The sequence below is a fragment of the Nasonia vitripennis genome (genome assembly GCF_009193385.2).
Source record: "Nasonia vitripennis strain AsymCx chromosome 1 unlocalized genomic scaffold, Nvit_psr_1.1 chr1_random0013, whole genome shotgun sequence".
NCBI lineage: Eukaryota > Metazoa > Arthropoda > Insecta > Hymenoptera > Pteromalidae > Nasonia > Nasonia vitripennis.
In genome coordinates, this window is record NW_022279601.1 from 654,852 (window position 1) to 680,408 (window position 25,557).

A 25,557-nucleotide genomic window follows, 5' to 3' on the forward strand; every position below is an offset into this window, starting at 1 on the left:
ACGCGCTGATAGGTGAGAGGTCAGAAGTCCCCATATCTTAAATCTTATCTCTCTTTTCCTATTATAACAATCGCCGGCCTATAAATAGCGCGCGAGGTCTTTCCCCGAGTTTTGCAGCATTGACTTTCATCCATCACATCAGGGCCGGCTCCCTCGGAATCAGAAAATTTCGTTACATTATATTATCGCTCTCGTCTCGTGCGTAACTGCTGCTCAGACTGCTGCCAGTGTTAAGTGCTTGACTACTCTTGTTCGTTTTTCCATTGGCTCTCGGAGTCGCGATTGAGCCGCTCCGCCGATCGAGTACAAAGTATCAGTGAAAACAACGTAGGAAGAAAAAGACGGCCTCATTGAGGTCATCACCGGACTTCTACAGAGCAGTCCGCTCGCAGCTGCGTGACCTCTGTCACACAACATGAGGCGTCAAAGTGAGTTCATCGACGATTTTTAATAGAAATTTATCTGATTTTATTTTTTTTCCCCTACATTTCGCATTCTAAATCTTTCTACGCATACGTTGTTCGAATCCTAATTTAATATTTGAATTTCCTCTTTATTTGATGAGCGAAACGTTAAAAAATTTTCATTTTCAATTTTGCTGTTTTAAAATTTTAGCTACAGATCGTTCAAAGAGAAGTGGGTTCAGTGGTAGTTCAAAATGTACAACTACCTTGTGCATCGCGTTCCTTTTTCTTACCCATTTGACTTTCGAAAGTGCGGAGGCTTTATTCAGGCCCGGAAAAGAATACGTTTTTGAATACGAAGCAACATCAAGCTCTGGTGTACTGGTACCATCAAAAGCACAATCGTCATGGGGCTTTTCCGGAACATTGATAGTCCAGGTAGATGAGGACGCTGCGTGGATGCAGGTAAGTCGCTTGATCGTCTTTTAATTCAGAAACGATCGTAGACTTGCGTCGAGATAATTAATTTTTTTCTTAAAGTTTGAATCCTTGAAAACGAAAGTTTCGAACGGCGTAGAAGAGCTCGATATGAAAAATGAAGCTATAGAATTAGGAGAATCTACAAATGACCTACTAAAGCCTTTCAAAGTTCGTTATAAATCGGGACAAATCACGAATTTTAGTGTAGACGCTAATGAGGCCGTATGGGCCACTAATATCAAACGAAGTATCGCAGGAATTTTGCAACTTGATTTGGCATCTTTGGAAACACAAGCGGCCTTTCACTCCATGGAAGTAAGATTCAAAAAATTGACTTAAACCATGAAATATTTTTCAAACAATTTTAGAGTATATGCATACATGAATATATTTTATTTATTAAATTATATTTTAATGTGAGTCATCTATTAATTTAAATAATTTTTAAGATGAATCATTATGGCCAGTGTACAATTGAATATGTTGTAACTGTTGAATCTGACAGTAGACGAGTGGTACGCAAGTCAGTAGATCCTCGAACATGCACAGGTCATTCCCATCGCACTTGGAGTAATGTACCCAGAATGCCTTGTCCCAGCAGTGATCAAGTAATTAAACAATTCGTTTTCTTATAATACACATATGTGTCAATAATTTTATAATTAATTAACTGTTATAACGTTTCTAATAGAACCCAATATTAAAATCCAGCGAACGGTTTTATGAAATCTCACTTATTGATGGCGCAATGAAGCTCCTAAGTGTCAATGCTACAGGTGAAATTTATGTACAGCCATTCCAAAGCCTTGGAGAAGCTCATTTTTTAATTAACAAGTGGGTTAAGAAAAGAAAAAATGATTTTTTTTGCTCTAGGCAAAAAAATACATAAGTATGCGGCCGCGGATGCACAATGGATCAATCTCGGCGAGTGCGACTTTTTCGTCCTCGGCGAACTTTGGCGACCCCGCACCGCTCGGAACCAAAGTACTCCTCGGGTCCAAAGGTTCGCTCTCGCCAAGATGATCCATTTTGCGTCCTTGGCGCATAATGTACTATTTTAGTATAAACACTGTAATAATAATATGTAATTGTATTTTCAGTCAAAAAATAAGATTGATATCAGAGAAAGATCAAAAAGTGACTATTCCATCAGCAAATTTTCAAACAAAGCACACGCAGCATGAGCTTCCTGGAGATGATTTGACTCAAGGTCGAGGAACTCCCGATAAAGCAAATGTTTTTAAATCTGTAAGTGAAATCATCTCAGTTTTATATGAAATTATCTAAATTTTTTACCATGTCAATGTAATTTTATAAAACTTTTTTCAACAAATATATTTTTATTTAGATCAGCAAGCTTTTGGATCGTTTGAGCCAGAGATTAGAAAATCCTGGCTTGGACACTGAAATTAATAATCTACACAATACAACGATTTCTGTTTTGCTGTATTATCTTAGCATGCTAAACAGAGCCGATTTACAAGCTGCTTTTAACAACATATCTGGAACTAGTTACAAAGAAGAAACTGTGAGGTAAATTTTACTTGCTACAGAAAAAGCTTCACTTATGAACCAAGGAATGCTTGAATTTTAAAACTTTTTATTTTTACACTTTAGAAACATGTTTCTGGAAGCACTACCACAAGTAGGAACCACAGAAGCAGCCTTGTTTGTATTGGAACTTATTCAATCGCAAACGGTTTCAGATATAACTGCAATACAATTGTTAACACACCTTCCTTTCCACGTTCGTAAGCCTGATGTACAGTTACTCTTAGGACTCCAACCTTTGCTGAATCTTCACAACAAAATTTCTTCAGAAGTACAGCATACAGGAATACTTACTTTTGGAACTTTGGTTTACAAGACTTGCCTCTCATTCTGCCCATATGAGATGCTTGATGACTATGTTAAACTATATTTGGATAAATTTACAGGTAAATTTTGTGATAGTATGAATTAATAAGCAAATAACAATACTATTTAGACTAAATGCCCATATTTTGTTATAGAAAGCAAAGAATATGAGAAGAAAATGGTTTGGTTGGAAGGCTTGTCTAATATTCAACTTGGCAGAGTAGTTGAATTCCTTGAACCCATAGCCAGTGGAAACAGTGCGGAATCTCGACATCTTAGGGTTCTTGCTGCATGGGCTTCTTTACCAACAGCTCCACTACGACCTGATGTGGTAGGTGTTATAATTGATAAAAATGTACTTTTATTAAAGTCCATGTTGCATTTTAAAATTTATTTTTTAGATATATCCCGTTTATTGGCCTATTTTAGTCAATCGTACAGAGCATTTAGAGATGCGAGTAGCTGCATTAACGCTTCTTATAGTTTCCAATCCAACACCAAGTCGTTTAATATCTCTGTATTGGTATCTTAAAGGAGAGCCAAGTCGCCATCTCTACAATTATTTCTACACAACTTTGAAATCAATAGAACGAACTAAATTTCCATGCTATACACACATGTTAGTGAATAGTACATAATTATAGCGTTTTAGCATTATTAAATCCAAATATCTTTTAAATTTATATCGTGACTTGTGTATTACAGGGGTGGAATCGCTGCGCAATTTGCTCGAATTCTTCATAAGCCAGTACCTAATGAACATATCATCACTGGAAACTATCTATTTGACTACCAAGATTCAAGGAGAAATTTTGGTGCTCTTATTAATGGAATAGTCATTGCTAATTCTCTAACAAACATCCCAGAAGTCGCTTATATTACTTTGCATAACCATGGATCTGGGCTTGATTTAAATCATGTAGCTGTAAGATATCATTTTTTTTTCTTGCTGAAGAAAATTATTTTTTGCCTAGATTAATATTGTTTTTTTTTAATTTTATAGTTATATATTAAAGCAGAAGGACTGTTACATGCGATTTCGACAAATGTAAACGATATGAGCTTTTCTACTCGAGTTGAAGACATTCTCAAACAATTTAAATTCAAACATCAACCAAACAGCCCTGTGCATCTCGAAATCATTGCATATGTTCAACAAAAAGCTGTATTATGTTTGCATCTAAATCAAACAAATCTTATCAAAGCATTTAAGTGTCAGTTATTTATTTCTGCATAACAATATTTTTATTAATTATTAAATAATAAAATATAATTTTGTTAAATAGATGTGTCAACTTTACAAGACAGCACATATCATGTTTATCAAAGTATGGAGTTCCATGTCAATCAACAAAGAATTCATGTTCCTTTAACAATGGAATCCATTCAAGTAACAGACTTGGGTACCAATGTACGATTAGCAGTAACCGCTAATTCTTTATTTTCAATGAGAGGAAATTTCACTCACATATCAAATGGTCGTAACAATCATGTCATATTAAGGTAAATTTTTATTTTTACATTAGTTATTTTTTAGTTATTTTATATAAATAATTTTGTGTTATTAATCAGCTTTTTGTTTTTACAGAACATCAATACATGGCACACAAGTTTTGGAAAACTATAATCCTTTCAATGACCTCTGGCACGCAGCAGAGAGAGCTCAATCAATTCATGGATATTTACCTGTTAACATAACATTTGGATTCCAAGAAAAATTATTCTTTTCTTATAATACACCAGAAGACAAGTTAAGAGCTGGATTAATTGCACACGTTAGAACAGTAACAAATATTAGAGGGTACAAAGTACAATCCAAATTAGACACCCTGTGTTCAAATTGTGTAGATTTGTATACTGTAAAACGTTTACCACATAAAACAAGCACAGTAAGATATTAAATCAAGCAATTTTTAATTTGTCTTTTCTATGCTACTAATAAAATTATTTCTTTTAGTCCAATAACATCTTTGTATTCAAAGCCCCAGAGCTCGGAGGATTATTTGGAGTAACAGTATTTGATTGTGAAGATAGGATTCCAACAGAGGAATTCATGATTGCTGATGTTTTATCCTCACATCAAAGTAACTGTCGCATTTGGCCTCTGTTGGAGACTGTATTACTAGGACTTCATTTCTTTGACTATTTGTCTTACGTTCCTCCAGTAGGCAGCTGTGGTTTGGAAGTATATGTTGAACCAATAAGTTCACTATCATCAGAGGTGCAATATCGTTCTTTTCAAAAAGTGATAATTTATTTAAACGATACTTTATTAGTTTTTAATAAATACTTCGAATTTCAGATAAGATTTGAATACACGAAAAAAGATAAATATCACATGCTAGCTTTAACTAGAAGACATCTCAATAAAGTCGAAATTCTTCAACAATGGAATATTGCTATTGCATATGATATAACAAGTTGGATTTCAGATACACTAAGAATTAAAGCAAGTAAAAGTAGTTCTCCCAATGAGAAAGTGATGAAGGTAGAAAAGCATAGATTTATTGCTTTATTACATTAAACTTTCCATGTGGTTATCAATAGAATCGAATACTTTTTTTAGGTTTGTATTGAAGGAGAAAGAGAGACGCCATGGGATTGGGACTTTTTGAGCACAAAACCAAGCGAACCTTCTTCTATTAAGCTCAATATAATCTGGGGCCCAGCAGATTCAGCAAAAGGAAAATGCAGTGGATCTTCGTTACTTATGCAATTAACTGGTGAAGTGACTGACGAGCAAATAGCAGACAGCAAAAAAGACATTTGGCCTTACAATGAATGCCAAGCTCAATCAAAAGACAAGACATTTGTGCCATATACCGAAGCTTGTTATGAAGCTTCTAGAGAAATGTCAACATTAAGAAAGTATAAAATATCCATTGCACATGAAAATGTAAGTAATGTACAAACGATACCTGCAATGATTGATCTTGATTTATAATTTTAACATGGTTCTAAAATTTTACAGCTTCCAACCGAACTTTTAAAATTAGGTTGGAAATTGCGAGCGCTTTACGATTTAGTTGGGGGTAACAGTAGCAAAAAATCTCCTAATACAGATGAAATGGCAGTGGTTGCAACATTTCCAAAGGATTCTAGTAGCGGTGAATTATTATTCAATGGAGAAAAAATTAAAACTGAATTCAGCAGTAGTTTTATAAATAGTATGCTGGTAAGAAGTAGACTTCACAAATACATGGATAGTCCATTTTTAAGATCTTTCTTCAGTAAGTTTTTGATTTTATCAGTATCAAAATGCAAAGTGTTCATTACAAAACGTTGAATAATTTTGTATTGTGTTTAGGTACATGTATATTAACACCCAGTGCTATTAAATCATCAAATAACATTTCTCATACCTTTGAGCAAGACAAAGAAAAATTGATTATCGCTAGATGTGATGACAATAAGCCGAGATTTATATTATCTGCAGTTAATAAGGGTGATTTTGTTGAATTGACACTTGACGACGAGACTGATAGAATAATTTTAGATTCTAATGGAGAAGGTGGTACTGTTCACAATCACACACATCCAGTTCCTGTAGTAAGAAACTTCGAATTTTCATACATTGGATCAAAATGGTAATACATTTGTTAAGCACTTTTTGAAATTATTTTTTCTATTATTCAAACTAATACTTATTATTCAATATTAAAATATTGCATTTTTGTTGATTGAAGGGTCAGGATGGATAAGAAAACTGTTGATCTAGTATTTGCGGAAATTTTGCTTTTTGTTCATTGGTCAAAAGAACAAGTGCTTCTATTTTATCCAAATTATATTCAAGAGTTTGTGTGTGGATATTGCACATTACAAGGTCCAAATACTGATGGACTTTATGACAAGCTTTAGTGATTAATGGATTCATTACTACTTTTATATATTTTCAATTATATTTTACTATAGAATTAGACAAGTTTGCTTAAATATTAATGATGAAGAATGCAAAACATGTGTTAAAAAATATTTATTGTAGTTTTTAAGACTCTATTTTGCAAGTTTTTACTTTTTAATAAACATATAAGTTTTTATAAACTCACTTTTAATTTTTTCCCTTTTTTATTTAAAATAATAAGATAAATTTATTTTGATCAAGTAAAATGCACTACTTTTGGTTACATATTTCTAGAAGATTGTACTTTTTATATGTAAAATATTCTGGAGCAATAGAAATAAGGCAAACTGCTCTTATAACTTCAACTACAACTGCAATATCCGGATTTTTTAAGTTAGCTTTGTTAGCTGGATTTTTCTTTAAAATAATTTTAGCCAAATCTTCTATGACATCATTCCTATGTAAACTATGATTACTGTGTCGACTGAAAAACCAAAATTAATGTAATAAATACCTATGTTGGATAAATATTTGAATATGGGATAAAAAAACTACTTACTTAAAAACTATAGCAAACGTTTTTGGTTCTTGTGCAAAATACCTTTCTAAAAGTGGGTCTGCTTTAACTTTTATATCATCGATATAAGCTTTACAGACTATAGAAATTGGTAACATTCGTAACATATATCTAGCTTTCTGTTTCTTAGTTTCATGAAGATCTTTGACAATAGCTGTTACTAGTTCTAAAGGATCTGGCACGGTACTTTTAATAAACACAACATTACTTACACCAGTATCGACAACCTGCAATTTTAAACATATATGTAAAATGTGTCTTCTCATACTCTATAAAATCAGAATATGAATTAAAAGATGAATAATTTACTTGGAATTTTTTTTTAGATAATGGTTTTCCTGCTTCTGCCTTCAAGTTGTTGATCTCCTTATTAAAAGCTGTGGAAATATCTTCATCTTCATCATCCTCATTGTCGTTATCATTGTCCATTTCCTTTTTTTCTGGAGCCTCTGTTTCTGTTTCAGCTTTGTTATCCTCCGACTGTTCTTTGTTCTCTTCAGGTTCCTTGCTTGGTATTTCTTTTTTCTCGGATTTAGTCTCATTTTCTTCCTCTTTTTTCACTTCTTCACTCTGCTTGCTGGCATCAACCGCTGTTTCTGTATCTAGAGCATTAGACTGAGAAATGATTTGATTAGCATAGAAAATTTGTCAGCTATTATGAAACTCATTATACCTACTTGTTCGTCATCTAAAGCACAGATTTTGTCCGAATACTCTTCCAATAAATTATAAGCTTCACGAACACACTCCTTTTCACGAAAATTGCATGTGCAAAGAAAACCTCTCATTCCAGGTTCCAACGATAAACGTTTTCTCTTGTAATCATTTCCTTGATTAGAAAAATAATTCTTCCTTTTCTTTTTTTTACCTTCCATTTCAAAAAATAACTTCAGTTAAAGTATAAAAAATTACAAAACTCTCCCGACTATTTTGAGGTTAAAAAAATGTTTGATTCACATTAACTCGGTACTAATTCCCATTTACAAAGAATAAATTAATATGTACTTTTGAAATCTGTATACACTTTTTGTATTTACGAGCAATCGTTTAAAATTAATGAATATTTTTCATGAAAAACACTAACTGTTCGCAGCCATCACCCCATCCACGTTATTTTTGATAAACACGCGCTTTGCAGTAGACAACTTTGCAGTACACACATCAGCCGACAGCCGACAGCCGATATAGGTACCCCGCAACGCCCATCGACAACGAGTAAACGTTAATGAGCAATGACAACAATTGCAGACTGCAGACTGCAGTTATCCAATATTATTGCTAATTATCTTGTAGGCATGTTGTTACTTCAGCACGTTTACGGAAACAATAATTAGCGTTTTAAAACTTGTTAGTTATAAAACTAAAATTATCGTCAACTAATAAACTGAAGGATTTGATAAAAATTCTTTTGCATTTAAACATTTATTACAACCACAAAAAAAGAAAAATATTAAATAATTATTACAACTAAATAACCAATTGATTTTCACAGATTTACCTTATCTGCGCAGCAAAATGTAAATAATCGATTGAAGCATTTAAAAAGCCCCCCGAGCAGTCGTAACAATCTTACGGCAAAAATGTTCTAAGTAACAATAGAAAGCTCCGACAAGTGTTAAAACAAGCAATATCGAACACTACTTACACTCTCAGCCAGGCATTTGGGGACTCACAAAACTAAATATTGTTGTGATCTTTAGTCTAATAATAGCCTCAAAACAAAGCCGAGCACAGTGCCAAACGATCATCTGTTTGCCTGGTATTTTCCTAGAAAGATTCTCGGTTAAGCAGTGGCAGCAGTGTCAGGTGGGAAATGGCCGAACGTAGTTTTTCAAGGGTGTCGAACTAAAACTGACATGTAAAGCTGTTGTTTTTCCTTCTCGTAGCTAAATAAAGGTAGATCACGATTTCAAGCCAGCTCATTTTGTTCAGTCGTTTTCATTAGTTCTCTCGTCGCGGTGGAAAGTGCCGATTGGACTCGCGCGAGCCTCGTCGCGTTATATATTTACGTTAGCCCTCTCTCAATGACACACGGAATTCGTGTGTTGACTTCATTGTTTGGAAACCAATCTGTCACTTTTACTTTCAGACTCGGGTGCTGTGTGAGCCAGATGCGCATCTTCGTCGTCCGGGAAGAGGACAGTGCGATGCGAAATCCTTGAATTCTGTGTCCGAGTGAAGATTTGACCAAAGGTGAGCAACGTAATTTTAGTTGAAATTTACGGAAATTGGCTTGTGTATGTGTGGATTGTATTGGCTGTGGCTCTATACCTACAGAGAAGTGCAACGAATGTCTTGCTTCCTATGTTTTGTCAAAACCGTCTTTTTTTTCGCCTTGCTTTCATCAACTATCACAGATTAAGCAGATGATAAAAACTAGAAAGTGTTGAGCAGAGTATGATTTTCTTGATAAGATAAGATCAGTGTACTTGATATATTGGAGCGATGCAGAAATTCATCTATGTATGTTTACGCTGCAAGCCAACTGGACATATGTTGTTAGATTACCAAAAAACTGAGTTGTGGCTAGATTGCCAGAGTATAAATAGAAAGTCTAGAGTTATGTTGCAAGAATAAGTATAGGAATATTGTGTAAGTTAAATTGTAGACGAATCAAGATGATCTATTTTCATAGATGCGGCATAGACAACAACGAATATTTTATTTGCTTTCTATTTCTAAATTAATTAAAGTAATTGCATAGATAACATTTTTGCTGTAAATTAGTATTAAAAAGAAACTGTTTTTATAAAAATAATAAATAAATAAAACTGAATTTTAATATTTTAAATACAAAAAAATTGATGGTACAATTTTCAACAACTATTTAAATAATTTTCAAAGATGAACGTTTCATTGTTACTATCGTCATATAATTTACAAATGATTAATTAAACGTTAAAGATAATTCACGCAATGAAACAAAATTTGGATTAAGATTTTCTTTTCAATATGAAACGTTGAGAATTTCCGAAACAAAGAAACAGAGGACTGAGATATGTATGATTCACTTTTTATCTTTTAGAAAAGTCAAAGCATTTCCAAGAATTTCGGCACAATCAGTGATACGCAATCCGAACGCACGCTGTATCGTAAATATTTTCAAGCAAGAATAAAGTCGGCGCTGCGGTGTAAAAAATGTATCACTTTATGCGAGTAATAAAAATAACATTATTGTGAATAGTGCTTAAAATCAATTAAAAATTTAAAGCGTGAATGAAGTTGGAATTCCATGCATTTAGATCAATTATGAGGATGCCCTCTATATTTTTTGTGTTCATATAATTGTTTTCGTTTGCGCGGCTAGTCTTGTTATATTGATTATTGACACAAAAGTTCCCCCATGAGTTTTATTCGAATACTCACTTCCTTGCGCTAGAGTTTTATAATGTAGGGCACGTGAATGTAGGGTTGTGGGTGAATTTCGTAGGTATAAAGATGAATCGTAATACGCTAAAGATATTATAAAATTGTAACAAAAAAAACTTCCTCGATTCTTTGTTAAAAATATGTAGATATTGCTACCATTGTGTTCAAAACTTTTTTTCGAGTTTAAAAAATAAATGAACTCCGCGTTTCAAGGTTAATGCGGTATTTTCGTGCGCCGTACCTTCGCTTCAACTGCATCATCTGCTTTATATCATGTTGTTCTGAATCTAATACAATACTTTTTTTTTTACTATGCGTTTTCGCAACTGAAACTTGTAAATCAGTTATTTTGGTATGAGAATTGTAAGAAAAAAAGTTTAAAACTCGCTTATTTTTTTATAATTATATTATTCTTTTATTTATATTTATATTCTTACTTTGATTTCGTCAAATAATTTAATTTGTCTATCATCGCTTATACTAGATACGCCGTTTGTGCGGAAATAATTCTTACCAAACACATTTACGTACAATAACAGGTAGGGAGTTAACTTTTTTTCTCGGTGCTTATTTTTTGGCTCACCCAATCATATGGATTCAAGCGCGATTATCCCGCCAAAAAATATCCAGATTTTTTTATTTGGAAAATCTGAAGGTACATGCATTATGAGATAGATGCTATATATGTATAAAAATTATTTTTATCGAAATAACTCATGAATGCATTAATTTATTGTTGATCGTTAGTCAACACAGACACAGTCTTTCAAGTTTTAACTCTAATATATTTTTTTAATTGAATTTGCTAGCAGAAGATAATAACAATAATCAAACAAGATCGATCGTTAAACGCATAAAAATAATAATTAAACCAAAAGTAAACAATAGCTTAATTATCTACAAATCTGACTCTGTCACTGTGCCTAAACATTAAATGCAATGAATAGAAACAAACAGAAAGCATTCAGTTCGTTGCGCCGCTTACGAATGATGCGCGTTTTCTGATGCAACAACCGCACAGGATTGTCCGCACGATGGGCTTAGGGATTCCCCATCGGGCAAGAAAAAGCGCTGGTATATAAATGCGCGGAACGCGCTCGCGGCCGAACTCAGTTTTCACCCGCACACGAGTGAATTACCACCTCAGGAACATGACAAGAAAGTCTGTGTATTTTCACAAGAAGTATAAGATAACGATATAGAGTCTAGTTTTAGTGCCGCATAGCGCACAGCGTAGTCGTTGAAAATTCATGGCTGTATAATTATACGCCGTGAGTATTATATAGACGTCTGAAAAGTGGATGATATTGGATTTATTCATCCAATAAAAAGAGTATGTATCGATAACCGTTAACCGATAATAAAATAATGAGTGATTCACCGGGTTTGAAAATGAAATACGGTAGATTGAGTCATGGCGGAGAAATTTCGTCGACGCATTGCGCAATATAAAGAGAAGAAAAAGCAAAGAATGTTCAACGAAAATTTTTTATTTCTACAGAAATGGAGTCGTTCTTAGACCTTTTTGACACTGGGGAGAGCAAGCCGAGTAGGAGCAAGAGCTGGGATGATTCGGAGAATGAGGAGAACGATACCTCCGACTCCAGCAACAGCAGCAACAGCACCTTCGAGGACAACGAGGAGAGGCTGCCTCCTGAGCCGGAGCAAGGCAACGTAGAGTACAAACTGAAACTGATCAATCCATCCAGCCAGAGGTTCGAACACCTGGTCACGCAGATGAAATGGCGTCTGCAGGAGGGCCATGGAGAGGCCATCTACCAGATTGGTAAGCGGAGCGCAATAATTTTCGGAAAACTCGTTCTGAATCGTTGTTAAAACGTGCAATAATAATTTCAGGCGTCGAGGATAACGGAAAACTGGCAGGTTTATCGAGAGACGATATGAAGGCTTCCCTGAAAACTCTGAGAGACATGGCCGCGAGACTGGGCGCTACGACGAACGTGCTTCGCGAGCGTTCGACCCATCCGAAATCCAACAACAAGCGAGCGAAGGCGAAAAATAACAAGAGCGAGGAGAAGAGGGTAGCCGAGGTTCTGATTCGCAAGATTAGAAAGGACGACCGCGAGGAGTGCGTGATCGACCTGCGACTGGCGGTGATGGGTGGACAGGATGCCGGGAAATCGACTCTGCTAGGTTTGTTGATACTAGCCTCTAGATATAAATTCATTATCTCTAGCGGACTTTCGTCTGATCATCGTTGAGTTTCTGTGCAGGCGTATTGACACAAGGAGAGCTGGACAATGGCCGGGGGAGATCGAGACTAAACATGCTTCGACACTTGCACGAGATAAAATCAGGACGGACCTCGTCGATATCTCACGAGATTATAGGTTTCGATAACGAGGGACACGTGCTGAATTACGCCGAACTGACAACAGCCGAGGAAATTTGCGAGCATGCTTCAAAAGTCGTTACTTTCATAGATTTAGCCGGTCACAGAAAGTATCTGAGGACGACACTACTAGGATTAACAGGTGAGTCTCATTTTCGTGTAAGTGAAAAGAGCTTCTAATACAGTAACAATCATACTGATCAATTATTGCTTTTATCAGGCTATTCACCTCATTACGTGATGCTAGTCGTTGCACCTCCCGTCAACGAAGTTGTGCAAGAACACGTGGCCTTGTGCTTGGCCTTACGCTTACCTTTCTTCGTCGTCCTTACTAAGGTTGACTTAGGCTATTGCGATCCTCGCGAAACCATTACTCAATTGGAGAGTATTGCGAGGATACAGGGCTGCAACAAAAACTTTGTCCTACGCAGTAACAACAACGGAGATGCTCAGAGCAATGACCCTGACATAATACCAGTATTTCCTGTTAGCTGTGTGACGGGTGAAGGATTAGATGAATTAACGAGATTCATACGAGATTTATCTCCAATGGATACAGTACCCCCTGATTCAGATCCTGACGCTTGCTTATTTCAAATAGATGAAACATTCAGGTATTTATTTAATACTAAGATTGCTCAGCAGCTATCTTCATTTGAGTGCTTCGTTGTTCTATAAAAATGTAACTTTTTCAGAGTGGCAGGATCTTCAGAGCCAGTGCTAGGCGGACTACTGGTCAAAGGAGCGATCGCCTTGGGAACGCGACTATTGGTCGGTCCATCTCCGAAAGGAGAGTTTAGTCCAGTCAAAGTTGTCAGTCTGCACCGGAACAAGGCGCCATGCTGTCTTGTCCGAGCATCTCAGAGCGCCAGTTTAACACTAGCCCCTCCGACTAAAAGAGACCCTCCTCTACCGCATCTACGCCCTGGTATGGTATTAGTCTCTATTCGAGATCACCCTCGAGCAACTCTCTTTTTCCAGGTAAGTTGTTTTCATATACAAGAAAAAGTATACACAAATTATGCCTTTTTTCAACGCGGTTTTTACTCTTTTAGGCAACTGTGATAGTTGTATATCACGCTACTGCAATTTACCCAGGTTTCCAAGCAACAGTTCACATAGGTAATGTCCGGCAAACTTGCGTTATAGAGGGAATAATGGAGATAAAAAAAGGCGGTTTACAAACAAACGATACTGCATCAGTATTGTTCAGATTTCTGAGTCACCCAGAGTATTTGCATGTTGACATGCGTCTACTCTTACGGGAAGGTCGTACAAAGGCTATTGGGAAAATAACTCAAGTTTTTCCCTTAGAAGATTAAAGTTAAAAAAAAAAATTTTTTCGGTTTCAAAAAACAGAAGCTTTTGGTTTTTGCCGAAGTCTAGATTCTCTCTTTCATCCTCGGACGAATTTATCAATGAGTACAACATTGAAAATTACGATATAAATTACATTATTTGACGCTTTGACTACTTAGTGAAAAAGGCTAGTTTAGATTTTTTCTCAAAATTTTTCTCGTGATGATTAAAGTACACATTCGTGCTGTGAATTTTATTAAAAATCTCTTATTTGATATATAAATATAAAATGTGAGTAATAAAACCTTAAAAATATGTTGATACATATACATATATTTATTTATGTAAATTCTTTATACAAGAGATATTAAAATGTATAAAGGATAAGAAATATGAATGATGTAGGTCGTTATCGTGATTGAAGTAATGTGATGCGACGAACAAAGATTTTGAAACAAATTTAAATATTCGCGGTATTGTGTATGTATTAAGGTACGCTTTGACATCGTGAGGCAGACATTTTTCGGAGTAATAAGAATATATATATATATATATATATATATATATATATATATATATATATATTTGCTCTGCGCAGGCCTGAGATAACCCTCACGGAGAAAAAAAAAATATATATATATATATATCCACGTGAAAGAAAAGTCTTGGACAATTTTCTCAATTGTTAATTTATTGGGAAATTAAAAAAAAGTTTATTTTTCTTTTATATTGTAGATATTCATTTGTATTCTATATATTATATCGTACTTAGTAATTAACTTTTAGTTGTTTAACCGGGTTATATTATATACAACCTCATACTCTACTATATAGCGTAGTTTATAAAGGAACAGAAGATCATAATATTTTCAAAACATTATTATTTTTTGGTAAATAATTAATATAGAGTTATTACTTTAAGATTACCCTTTTGTGTTCGTGAACTAAAATATATGATTTCATTATATAAATTTAGCACAAAAAGTGGGTTTGAAAGAAAATTGCTGGAATTATATGTTATACTTATTTTTGTATAAAGCGTCATTTTTTTGTGAAACATTTGCAGTCTTAAAAACAAGCAATAAAATGATTGATAACCAATATTATTAGCGTTATTTTTGTTAAGTGCAAGTTTTTCACAATTTCAAATTTTATTCCACAAGGCATATTCATTGATAACATCGATGCTGCTTTGAATGTTAACGACATGTGGTGAGGATATGTTTCACTGAAATTAATTTTTAAAAGTAAGGATATACTAGCCAGGAAAATGAGTGAAGATAAAGATAATAAATTGACAAGAAATGATTCCAGAGTATGGTTTATAGAGCACATAATATATTCTATAAATAAATATAAATACTAAATCAACTGCATACGCGAAGAATTGGCACAAAAGTTTGCCTACAGTTTGTAGTACAAAATTTCTTTTGGAATACTTATTTTTGACTCAATATATAGAATTCACAAATTTTTTCCATGGCAAACTCATCTCTATTTTGACTGGAAAAAAACTGAATTGATGGCACAGATTTTTATTCCTTTAGATTACGTATTTAAAAGCTGTTCAGTCTGCATAACGCACGCGCATAATTTTTTTTATAAGAAGTTACAGAGTTAAATGCATGGATTACGAAGTTTTGAACATAATAATTCATACGACTTGGTAATCATCTCTGGCGTATACTTATACAGAAATTAAACATATGCGAATAGCTTCGGTAAAATGAAAATCGCACATTCTCATTTAAGATAAAGCTAATTAGATAAAGTTCGATTATTTCTAATTGCAGTAGTGTTTATTGTAATGAGTTAATGGAAATATAAGCTCTGGCTATTAAGACTATATTATAGCTCTGGCACAGTACACAATGTCTTTTTAAAAAAGCACAAATTAAATTGAATAATGCACTTTCTAAGAGAAACATAAGTTTTTAATAAACACGTGGATGTCGCACGAAGGTCTACAGAGTCAAACAAAGATGCGCGAGTAAATAAGATGTTCTTGCATTGCAAATTAATCTATGACTGGATAATAATCATCGTCGCTCGTCTGTTTAAGTCGACATATGATACAACTAATAGTACCGGCCATCCATTGAAAAGAAGAAATAATGCCAGGACTTGAGTCGGGTTCAGGGTCGTTTTTTGTCGGGCCAGACCATATCTTCGATCCAGTCAAGGTAGAATATAACGGATGTATAGATGGCTGGTATGGAGCTGCCACAGCTCTGGCCGAAGGAGGTGACTCCGAGAACGGTGCTCGACACCATCGATAGCAGCAAAAGAGGACCGCCGCTGTCGCCCTGACAGGCATCTGCTCGCCTCGTCACGTTCTTGTCTAGTACGCAAATCATACTCCCGTCCAGACCATTGGGCAACTTTGAGAAGCCCCTGTACGCTACGCTGCACTCGATTTTGTCGATCATTCTGTGAACAAAGTTGAATTCAATTTTCGAACTTGTTAAACTTTTTGCTGACCGTGTTTGCCGGTAGAAGCGAAAGTTGGACTTTGAAAACATTTTGTCATTTACATTTACTATGCTTTTAGAGAATTTGTTAATCTCTTTTAAAAAGGCGCATATCACAATTTGAAATAATTGTTGACAGATATTATTCTTTGTGTTGTGTTCTATTTATTCAAATGTTCTCCTACTTTCATAAAGTTTAATATGCATATTTCATATGTATTAATCGTATCTAGAAATTGATGAATCATCGAAATACAATATAAAAATCTCATTGATTCCACCATACAGGATACAGTTGTATAATCATTATAAAACTTACTGTAGACTAGGAGTCTTCTGGAGATCAGCCGATCCCTCGTTCTCGAAGCTGGTCGCGCCCCAGCCGGTGACAACGAGCGACATGTTCACCAGCTGTTGCAGATTGGGTATCGGTTTCGTTTGCAAGCAAATCGGCATGACGTTGTTCGACACGTTGATCGCTCTTCTCAACTTGATGATGGCGATGTCGTAGTAGTTCAAGCTGCGCTTGTACCTTGGGTGTGATATTATCTCGCCTACTTGGATTCGCTGGACGTAGGCGGAGTTGTCATTCAGGTCAACAGCACCCAGTCTCACCTAGAAATGTATTTGTTTCTCGTGAAATGCAAAGCAATTGATTTTCGTATCACTATTGCGTTTACGGACGCATACTAGTGGAATATCTCTATAAGGATATCGCAATTGCTGAGGTTGTCGTACCATAGCCGGTCCGTAACTACTTATACATGCTAAGCTATAAAGCTCTCGTGCCTGAAAACGGCATTTTTTACGCGAATTTTTATAAATGAATAACAAAGCTATTCTCAAAATAAAATTTGAATACGAAAGTTACTTCAGATTTTTTTCGTTTTGTTCTTCAGTTGATAAATTAAATGGCATTATTGATATGAATAGCACCGCAGAACACAATGTTCAAAGCTTTAACGATATCCGCTTCTTGAATCTGCGTTTTAATTCGTTTGGAAATTACTTATCCTTCTTTCACGTTGTCGATTCAATGGAAATCCACGACAATCAGAAATTCAGTTTAAAAAAAGGATTCCTCGCAAACGCCAGAAAATATTGCGTTTTCGCTTCATATCTCCAGCGTACGATCAAACTTCATTGAACTCTGCAGAAACCCAACATCCGCGTACAGAGCCCAGACGTAAAAAGGCGCGTATGATTCTCACCTCAACAGGTACAAAGTTGTTGATGTTGTTAACGCAGTGGGCTGCGGTCAAGACGTGTCTGACGGAGATAAGGGTCCCGCCGCAGTTGTACCGGATGAGCGAGGGATTCGTCTTGTCGGGCTGGTATCCCAATGCCACCATGTAGGGGAACTCCCCCGCGGCCGCACGTTCACCATTGAAGATGTTGGGATTCACCTTCTGGCCGTCCTCGCCGATGATTTCATTCTCGTACTCGTGGCAGGCTGCAACAGAGCCCGGCGAAAAGTTAATCGCTTTTTGTGGATCTCGCTATTTAACGATCTCCGAACGACTGCGCGGAACCGGTCAGGCTGACTTTCAGAAAAATCTATACCCAACTACGGGAAAAATCGAAGTATTCTTAGTCGCACACAAGGTGAACAAAAAAAAAAAAAAAAAAAAAACGCCGTTTCGCAGAAGCGATACAGGGAACATTTACAGTCAAGTCGAATTTCGCGGCTTATCGCTCGGTGCATTAAACTCGCTCAGGCGAGAAATGACGGAGTCGTAGTTTCGGAAGCTTCTCATCGTTTCGATCGAGCTTTGTAAGTCGAAAAGCTACGGTAGAGGAAGTACTCCGTGATTGTGCACGATATGTACCGAGGAAAAATCCATCGAAATTAGGAAACATATTTGTGTTTCAAACAATATAGTGCGCAAATGTCTCGGCGGCGCAGACTTTCTCGATGCGTCAATACATTCGGCATGTGTGGGCTTCTGAAATTTTGTTTAACGGAAAAAACGAGCAAGTTCAATAGCACGACGAGCCTTGAACGCCGCGCGCAGGGTTTCTCGGTATTCAAGTACCGAAAAAATAACTGCGCGAAGCTTATCTGCAGATTAGAATATTTGCGCGGGAGGGTGTCGCCTGTACAGCTTTGTTTAAGAGAAATATTTAAACAGTTGCTCGGCCCCTTTGTGTGCCTCTTGCTCGCGTCGTTATATTTCGAAGCCGGTGTGTTTGTGCGCGCGATGACGACCCGCGCTTGTAAGTATATTAGGAAATGCGCTATTCGGGCGTCTATATGTAAAAGAAATCTGAGCTCGCGTTGCGCAATGTATATACACGATTATTTATTGTCTATTTTGCCGAAGGTCGCTTATTTACGCTATACTATACGGATGTTCAAACACGCGCTTGATTTGCGCTCGCCTGAAGTATTTCAGCTCAATTTTACCGCGAAAGTTTCTGGAAATTGAATAAATTACGCAGGATTAAATAATTTTTTTTTCAACCAGACTATCGATCTTGGAAACAAAAAGTGGAATCGCTGCTCTCGTGCAACAAAAAGCTCATCCTCGCCTTATATGGGCGAAATAAAAAGATGAATATACATATACGCAGGTATATTATATAGCAAGCGGAAGCGCCGTGAGAAGCCAACCGAGAAGTAGGGAATCACTTTCTATTTAAAGAAGAAGCTATCGCGCGTAAAAAACGCTGATTCGCCTTGATTCGACCTATGTCGCACGTTATAACTCCAACTATAAACTTGCGCTAATTATATCGACGTGTTTTAAAATTGCCGCGCGCGACTTATGCACGAGAGTTTTGATTGATTGGTCAGCTATATTATTTACTTCCTCGTCATTGAAACTTTCCAACCGTACGTTCTGCATCGAGCCTGGTAAAAAGCGCTTTTCCGAGAAGTACCAAATAATGATTCTATATTCGGGTATGCAGAAAGCTGTAATTGGGTTGCGAAACTTTCTACCCTGTACCGCGAAAATTAAAACGCGCTCGATAAAGAAGAAATTTCGCATTCTGAAAATCGCACATAATACACATCGTCGGGAAGTATGTACCTACGTCAGCAGGTCGCAGTCCAAGCACGTCGTTGATATTGGGCTCGATGCTGGACGTCGTGGTGGTCCTGGCCTCCGCGAGCGGGCAGCAAACGATCTCCACGAAGTTCTCGAAGGTACAGCGTCCAGTCGAGGTGGAGAATCGCTTGCCCTCCATGACCTCCTTGATCCGCATGGGACAACTCGGCAGGGGCTTGCATATGCCCGCGCTGCCGTCCTCCATCCTGCAAGCGCTGCCCTCTGAAAGCGAGCCTTATTCGTTCAAGTACGAATTCGGAACAGAGCAAGATTAGACTCGCCGCGCTGACATAGAACCTGTTTCGATTTGTGTTCTACGCCGTTTTCTGCGAGCTTTCATTGTTCCGTGGATTTAACGAATATCCATGTAAGATAAAGATCGTGTTATGTTAGCTCATCGCTGACTACGATCCATGCTCGAGTATAATTTCAATGCGTTTACGACAGATATAACCATACCGTATTTTCCCTCATGCGCCAAAACTGCCGCTTACGCAAGTATATATACATTACATATTATATAGGAGAAAAAAAATAGAAAAGAAAAACAAACGTGCAAAAATAATCAATCTTCACTCCAGTGATTGACAAACCCATTAGAAAAGAGTGAACAATAAAACAGCAGAAAACAGCAGAAAACAGCGTATAAAACGTTTTTATCGTAAAACTGCCGATAATACACCGCATAATATTATACTGGTGTAAGAGTATAAGCATAGCTGCGTGCAGGAAAAAAATCGCGCAATAGCTAAGTATATCTAGCAAATAAAGAATCATAGAATATACATGGCCATGCGGTCAGCATTACGATACGGATGAATCCACTCGATTAGACGCATTTATCGGAAACCTATTGAAACAGGTATTCATATAACAGAGACGAGTCGAAAAAATCGGTTCGATAACCGCAAACATTCGCGCATATTACAGTGTTTGACATTGTGTAGTTTGAACGAGAGCTTGCAACGAGCTCTCCGCGTATACATACACAATAAGCTTCATTATCTGCTTTGACCGAGTGTTTGCTTCGTCGATAAGCTCTATATATTTTGGACGATTCTCTCTATCGCGGCACGACGAAAAACACCCATTCGAGTCATATCATCATCTCGTGCAAATACCACATGGCCGCGCGTCGGTACCAAATTAATTCTCAAACTGATGAACGCGAAGTAATTATACACGCGTACCTATGATCCACGACTATGTCCGCATCAGTTAAAAATATACGGGTGAATGTAATTGTTGCCGCGTACACTCGTGCGTCGCCGGTCAATGCCTAATTAGCCGTAATTGAAAATACTGCCAGTCAGATTGGATCTCGATTGTCTCTCGTTCGCGCTGAGACGTAGAATAAATGGTGTTTTTTTCTGCTATTTCACATTCAAACGAGTCGCGGATTCGAGGCAACGTTTCGCTGCATCGCGAAGCATTCGTCGGCGTTTATCGAAAAAATTTTATAAATTAACTTCGCGCGCTGTAGCTTTATTTTCAATGAAGCAGTGAACGGTGAAAATCAGGTCAGTCGATACACACTTTATACGTTATTGGGCTACAACTCTGTTTATCGGCAAAACACGCCGTATTGATTCTGCTCCGCGCTTTTCTTCCAGTTCTTTCCCGCCGCGATGTCAACATAATAAGCGCGTGCGATTTATCGACTCCTATTTTCACCGGGAGTAGAGTCGACGTTTTCCCCGATACAGTTTGTCGACTCGTCGCGCTCGGTATAAAAAATCGTAAATGGTCTTCACGTGACACAGTATAACACATAAAAAAGCCCACACCACCTGCCCCAACTATGTAGATATAAATCGGCGACGACGCCAATTAGCGGAAACTAAAATCTCCCGGAAAGATAAGGAAGCGAAAAACCAAATTGCGCTGAATGAGACAGAAGGAAGAAGAGCTGGATGCGATGATACACACAGCGGCTGATGAGTCTCTCGCGGGCGATCAAACTCACTGCTCGATCGCGGCAGCGCTCGCGCACGAGGCATTATATGAGTATTAAGCGAAGCAAAAGTACAGCGGAACCGCTCCAAGGTGTGAACAAGCCATTAAGCAGGCAAGCAAGCAAATGCGCATAAGTTAGTTTTTACCGTAGAGCTCGTCGGCTGCGATGCTCGGCAACAGCATCAGGAGCGACAGGTAGACGCTCAGCGCCGTCGCGGCGCTTCTAATCTCCGTGTACATGTCTCTCTCTCTCTCTCTCTCTCTCTCTCTCTCTCTCTCTCTCTCTCTCTCTCTCTCTCTCTTGAGCTCCGGCCACACTCGTCTTCGAAAAATCGATTTTATCACGTCGAACTCTGCGCTTGCCTCCGGCTCATCAAAGAGTGAGAGCCAGTAGTGTATAACGAGGAAAGTGCGCGTATCGAAGGTGTTCGATGTGTAACCGATCGTCGCACGTTCGGTTGGTCGAAACGCACCGCGCGAACTGAAATCGCCGCGCGCGCTCGCGCCGAGTTTTATCAGTCGTGGGGATTGCCTATACATCGATGAACATACCGATGAACGAAGCCCGAGTGTGTGCGTGAGTGTCTGTGCTGGCGATGATGCGCGCCTTTCGCTTTTACGCGCGCCTGCGTGTGTAATGTTATACTCATATTTAGCTGTGTGATACTGCCTGATGTTGTCGTGTGTGCCGGGGAACGCGATATACGATGGAGAGAGAGAGAGAGAGAGAGAGAGAGAGAGAGAGAGAGAGAGAGAGAGAGAGAGAGAGAGAGAGGAGAGCTTTGGACTTTCCCGCGCGGGAAAGGGCGGCTTTTCGTTGCTCAGTGTGACGCGCGTAACTTAGGTATCTTATTGGCTTTTTTCTGTTTTCGTTGTATAATTCACGCTAAGTGGCCAAAGAGTTGCATAGATTGTACTGTTAACGGTGCTTCAGCCGCACCTTTCTGAGAAGCTTATATGCTTCGAAGATTTCGCGCGTGAAACCATCAAAATTTTTATATTGTGATTGTAAGTCGGACTAAATGTGCAGGGATAAGATAATATCTCGTTTGTATTTTTGCTTCTAAAATGACATATTTTTAAACTGCGAGAGCTTTTGAATTTTTCAATTTCTCAAGCTTTATAATTTAGTAACATATTTATACAAAGTATAATGGGTTAAAAATATTCTGTCTTTCAACTATTTTTGATGATTTGCAAAAATAGTTAAAAGTTATATAATAAATGCATCTATAAAAATCGCATACTCTACAGAGTATGCTGCTGCAATATAAGTACTTTAGAAAAATTAAATTTTGTACTCTTCGGCCTTATATAATGAATGTCACTGATGCGCACGTTTTAATGTTTTGTTAAGTGTTGCAATTACACGAATTCACATAAATATATATGACAGTCACGTATGCACGTGCCTAAAATAACGTGTAAATGGAAATATACGCCATTTTTATTCTACACGATAAAAAACAGCAGTGACAAAATTTCTGTAAATTCGTTACTGATGTAAAATGGTATTCAATTTTTTTTAACTAAGTATATTATTATAACGCTCGAGCGTATGTCAACTTCAAGTACTGTCAGCAAATTGAAGATAACTATAGATATAGAAAATGATGATATATTCTCATGACACTCTGTTGTTATCCTTCAAAAAGCTGTTCTTTTAACCCCTTCATTTAGCACGCATTCTAAAACCGTTACTATTTTTACATTTCAATGACCATTAATAAAAAGCTTTAATATATATATATATATATATATATATATATATATATATATATATAATTTCCTAATACCAAAAGTGTATATTTTCATCCTACAAACATTTGATGATAAACTTTTTATTTTCAGGATGAGTAACACACCATAAAAGTATGAGTTTAATGATAACCACCGTATCAGGAAAAGTAAAAGTTATTGCTCTCGAGCATACCTTTTTGTTATTTCAAAGTGTTTTAATTTAATATATGTAAATACCACAATGATTGAACGGCAATCTCCATCACCTGCTCGACGAGATTATTCTACACGGAAAAATATTAGTGCACCAAAACTATCTCTGTTAAGGATAAAGTGAAATTGGATTTTTTAATCGTATATACGCGCAGAGCATTGCCTTATCATTGGCGATTGCTTTGTCCCTGAGCCACTCAATGGAGTGACGCCTCTTATGCGAGCACGCGCGCAAAAATCGCGCATTAATTACATTTCAGCTTATTCTGTCTGTACAAATCAAGCGTAATAGAAAGACCTTGCGCTTCCCACTGCTCATGTATTACTTTCAAATGTACCGCGTATAGTTTAACTAATTTCGCCAGTACACGAATTTGCTTAAATTTGCTTTGAATTACATTAGACTCACGAGTAGGACATTTAACCGCAATGACCTTTTATTGTTTCTACTCGACTACCTGTCGATTTAATTTCGTGAAAGGCAAGTTGTGGTCCTCCAATCATTACTGTCCGCAAAATCAGATTTAATTTAGCATTTCAATCATATCAGTAAACCAACTACAATATTAGTTTTATACAGTTTGCTTAATACTGTATGGTATGATACATGAAAATCTGAAGTAAGCAATGATTGATAACTTTGAATAACGTATTTGAGAATAAATTTTTGTAAACGGATTTTCCAGGGAAAATTATACAGCGTCATCACAAGAGCTTACGATTAAAATAAAAAGAAAAGGAACAGACAGTCCATACCTTGTTTTGTACTCGACTTAATTATTATGAGAACATATAAAAGTGATCCAATATTTAAGATGTCGCTAATGTATGTTTCATAAACAACATTGAATCCAATAAGTGCCAGTAGAAAAAAGAAATGTTTTTTTCTCATTCATATTATATGCATTTAATGATAATAATTATAACTTTCAAAGTTTAGAATAAAAGAACACTTTGCGATTGATAACAAATTTAAATATGCGAATTAGATATTATGTCATAAAAAAAATATTCCATGTTGATGTTTGAAATCCATATTATTTATAAACCGTAAAATACTCATTCACTACTTCATAGGTCGTTTCTATTGCTGATGTTCGTAAATAGAGTTGTCCAAATCGTGCAATAATATAAGTTGTTCATCAATTCAAGAACATACATGCAAGATACTGTCGTAATAAACTCCGAGTATAGATCGCTACCACACTTGATGCCCCAGGACACAATAGCGACCTGCACGTATTTTTTGGGATCCGTTTTCAAGGGACATATAAGTGGACTGCCTCCGTCTTCCTGTTAAACATCAAACAATCGCGTATAGTACGTTATTATTATAGATGATTAATTTATTAATAGCGATCAATAAACTGTAAAAAAATCGACACCATTAAAGTTTTGTTTGGATACACAAGTAATTATGACATTTAATTACAGACCTTGCTCATGCTTTATTCCCCTCTGACGCCACCAGCGTAAATGAAACTTCGATCAATTACAAATTTGTTTCCTAGTTTCGCGCAGTGCAAAGATCGTTCACACGCAAGTGCACTGATGACGGATGATTAAATTTTTTTAGAATCTCCTGGTACTGGTACTTATTTTTTAAAGCCACTAAAAACTCACCAAAAATTATTCTTACCCCATCCGCTAGCAGCGCAGCCATCACTCCGAAGTCGTGCCTCGTTTCGGGCATTATATATCTACATTGTCCCCAATATTCATCAAATTGCTCGGCATGGAAAGAGCAAAGTCGATTTCCAAGGATTTCTGGCGATATGTTTCGTGAATTATTATTGCTCCGATCTCTCGATTCTGATGCAGAAGACTTTTGCTTATCAACTGGGTGTCCCATTCACCGGCCCTCATTTTTATGCCTGTTGCACTTTATGAATTGATTTTGTATAGAATTCATTGAACTGGGGTTGAGCTTCTTTATAAGAATGA

The 25,557-nt window shown here is 36.7% G+C and overlaps 5 protein-coding genes and 1 long non-coding RNA gene across 13 annotated transcripts; 3 read left to right on the top strand and 3 right to left on the bottom strand.

Moving 5' to 3' along the window:
* The first annotated feature begins 95 nt into the window (after positions 1-95).
* LOC100114520 lies at positions 96-7,151 on the top strand. Of its 2 annotated transcripts, XM_001599457.6 has the most exons (20): positions 96-428; positions 616-869; positions 945-1,199; positions 1,334-1,492; positions 1,576-1,718; positions 1,985-2,132; positions 2,233-2,417; positions 2,502-2,821; positions 2,897-3,072; positions 3,143-3,360; positions 3,447-3,666; positions 3,745-3,955; positions 4,028-4,244; positions 4,330-4,630; positions 4,699-4,962; positions 5,044-5,229; positions 5,308-5,637; positions 5,713-5,971; positions 6,049-6,328; positions 6,428-7,151. In XM_001599457.6, the coding sequence occupies exons 1-20, from the start codon at positions 416-418 to the stop codon at positions 6,597-6,599; spliced, it is 4,311 nt and encodes a 1,436-aa protein (XP_001599507.2). In that variant the 5' UTR covers positions 96-415; the 3' UTR covers positions 6,600-7,151. The 2 variants fall into 2 exon arrangements, with proteins under 2 accessions (XP_001599507.2, XP_031777418.1); XM_031921558.2 differs by lacking the exons at positions 96-428; positions 616-869; positions 945-1,199; positions 1,334-1,492; positions 1,576-1,718 and adding an exon at positions 1,725-1,887.
* LOC100113661 (THUMP domain-containing protein 1 homolog) lies at positions 6,472-9,514 on the bottom strand. 3 transcript variants are annotated; one of them, XM_032601422.1, is made up of 5 exons: positions 8,658-8,730; positions 7,837-8,027; positions 7,469-7,774; positions 7,142-7,386; positions 6,472-7,066 (listed from the first exon to the last, which is right to left on the bottom strand). In XM_032601422.1, the coding sequence occupies exons 2-5, from the start codon at positions 7,945-7,947 to the stop codon at positions 6,853-6,855; spliced, it is 876 nt and encodes a 291-aa protein (XP_032457313.1). In that variant the 5' UTR covers positions 7,948-8,027; positions 8,658-8,730; the 3' UTR covers positions 6,472-6,852. The 3 variants fall into 3 exon arrangements, with proteins under 3 accessions (XP_032457313.1, XP_016843291.1, XP_032457312.1); XM_032601421.1 differs by lacking the exon at positions 8,658-8,730 and adding an exon at positions 8,805-9,139 and having other exon boundaries at positions 6,508-7,066; XM_016987802.3 differs by having other exon boundaries at positions 7,837-9,514.
* On the top strand, positions 8,940-15,283 carry LOC100114554 (GTP-binding protein 2). 3 transcript variants are annotated; one of them, XM_001599476.6, is made up of 8 exons: positions 8,940-9,055; positions 9,249-9,352; positions 12,030-12,314; positions 12,386-12,682; positions 12,763-13,023; positions 13,102-13,495; positions 13,577-13,862; positions 13,937-15,283. In XM_001599476.6, the coding sequence occupies exons 3-8, from the start codon at positions 12,032-12,034 to the stop codon at positions 14,201-14,203; spliced, it is 1,788 nt and encodes a 595-aa protein (XP_001599526.2). In that variant the 5' UTR covers positions 8,940-9,055; positions 9,249-9,352; positions 12,030-12,031; the 3' UTR covers positions 14,204-15,283. The 3 variants fall into 3 exon arrangements, with proteins under 3 accessions (XP_001599526.2, XP_016843288.1, XP_008206145.1); XM_016987799.2 differs by lacking the exon at positions 8,940-9,055 and adding an exon at positions 9,080-9,168; XM_008207923.4 differs by lacking the exons at positions 8,940-9,055; positions 9,249-9,352 and adding an exon at positions 11,639-11,861.
* On the bottom strand, positions 14,897-22,680 carry LOC100114593 (serine protease persephone). Of its 3 annotated transcripts, none has more exons than XM_001599504.6 (5): positions 21,807-22,680; positions 19,687-19,938; positions 17,863-18,104; positions 16,971-17,266; positions 14,897-16,610 (listed from the first exon to the last, which is right to left on the bottom strand). In XM_001599504.6, the coding sequence occupies exons 1-5, from the start codon at positions 22,198-22,200 to the stop codon at positions 16,316-16,318; spliced, it is 1,479 nt and encodes a 492-aa protein (XP_001599554.4). In that variant the 5' UTR covers positions 22,201-22,680; the 3' UTR covers positions 14,897-16,315. The 3 variants fall into 3 exon arrangements, with proteins under 3 accessions (XP_001599554.4, XP_008206147.2, XP_031777425.1); XM_008207925.4 differs by having other exon boundaries at positions 19,687-19,926; positions 21,807-22,679; XM_031921565.2 differs by having other exon boundaries at positions 19,691-19,938; positions 21,807-22,378.
* Positions 22,681-23,480: 800 nt separating this feature from the next.
* On the top strand, positions 23,481-25,028 carry LOC116415920. Its single transcript, XR_004226460.1, has 2 exons — positions 23,481-24,233; positions 24,300-25,028. It is a non-coding gene; the product is annotated as an uncharacterized LOC116415920 (long non-coding RNA).
* LOC107981604 lies at positions 24,576-25,290 on the bottom strand. The gene is made up of 2 exons (XM_031921566.1): positions 25,050-25,290; positions 24,576-24,906 (listed from the first exon to the last, which is right to left on the bottom strand). The coding sequence occupies exons 1-2, from the start codon at positions 25,056-25,058 to the stop codon at positions 24,685-24,687; spliced, it is 231 nt and encodes a 76-aa protein (XP_031777426.1). The 5' UTR covers positions 25,059-25,290; the 3' UTR covers positions 24,576-24,684.
* Positions 25,291-25,557: the final 267 nt, after the last annotated feature.

Bases quoted from the DNA above. Each gene is read 5' to 3' on its own strand.
- LOC100114520 (XM_001599457.6), top strand. The intron at 3,667-3,744 runs GTAAGATATCAT...TTAATTTTATAG, and splicing joins TTGATTTAAATCATGTAGCT to TTATATATTAAAGCAGAAGG. The intron at 6,329-6,427 runs GTAATACATTTG...TGTTGATTGAAG, and splicing joins TCATACATTGGATCAAAATG to GGTCAGGATGGATAAGAAAA.
- LOC100113661 (XM_016987802.3), bottom strand. From the start codon at position 8,034: ATGGAAGGTAAAAAAAAGAAAAGGAAGAATTATTTTTCTAATCAAGGA. The intron at 7,775-7,836 runs GTAGGTATAATG...ATCATTTCTCAG, and splicing joins GTGCTTTAGATGACGAACAA to TCTAATGCTCTAGATACAGA. The intron at 7,387-7,468 runs GTAAATTATTCA...TTAAAATTGCAG, and splicing joins TATCTAAAAAAAAATTCCAA to GTTGTCGATACTGGTGTAAG.
- LOC100114554 (XM_001599476.6), top strand. From the start codon at position 12,032: ATGGAGTCGTTCTTAGACCTTTTTGACACTGGGGAGAGCAAGCCGAGT. The intron at 12,315-12,385 runs GTAAGCGGAGCG...TAATAATTTCAG, and splicing joins AGAGGCCATCTACCAGATTG to GCGTCGAGGATAACGGAAAA. The intron at 12,683-12,762 runs GTTTGTTGATAC...GTTTCTGTGCAG, and splicing joins CGGGAAATCGACTCTGCTAG to GCGTATTGACACAAGGAGAG.
- LOC100114593 (XM_001599504.6), bottom strand. From the start codon at position 22,200: ATGTATAGGCAATCCCCACGACTGATAAAACTCGGCGCGAGCGCGCGC. The intron at 18,105-19,686 runs GTACATACTTCC...GCTCTGTTGCAG, and splicing joins ACTGCGACCTGCTGACGTAG to CCTGCCACGAGTACGAGAAT. The intron at 16,611-16,970 runs GTAAGTTTTATA...CTTTGTTCACAG, and splicing joins CAGAAGACTCCTAGTCTACA to AATGATCGACAAAATCGAGT.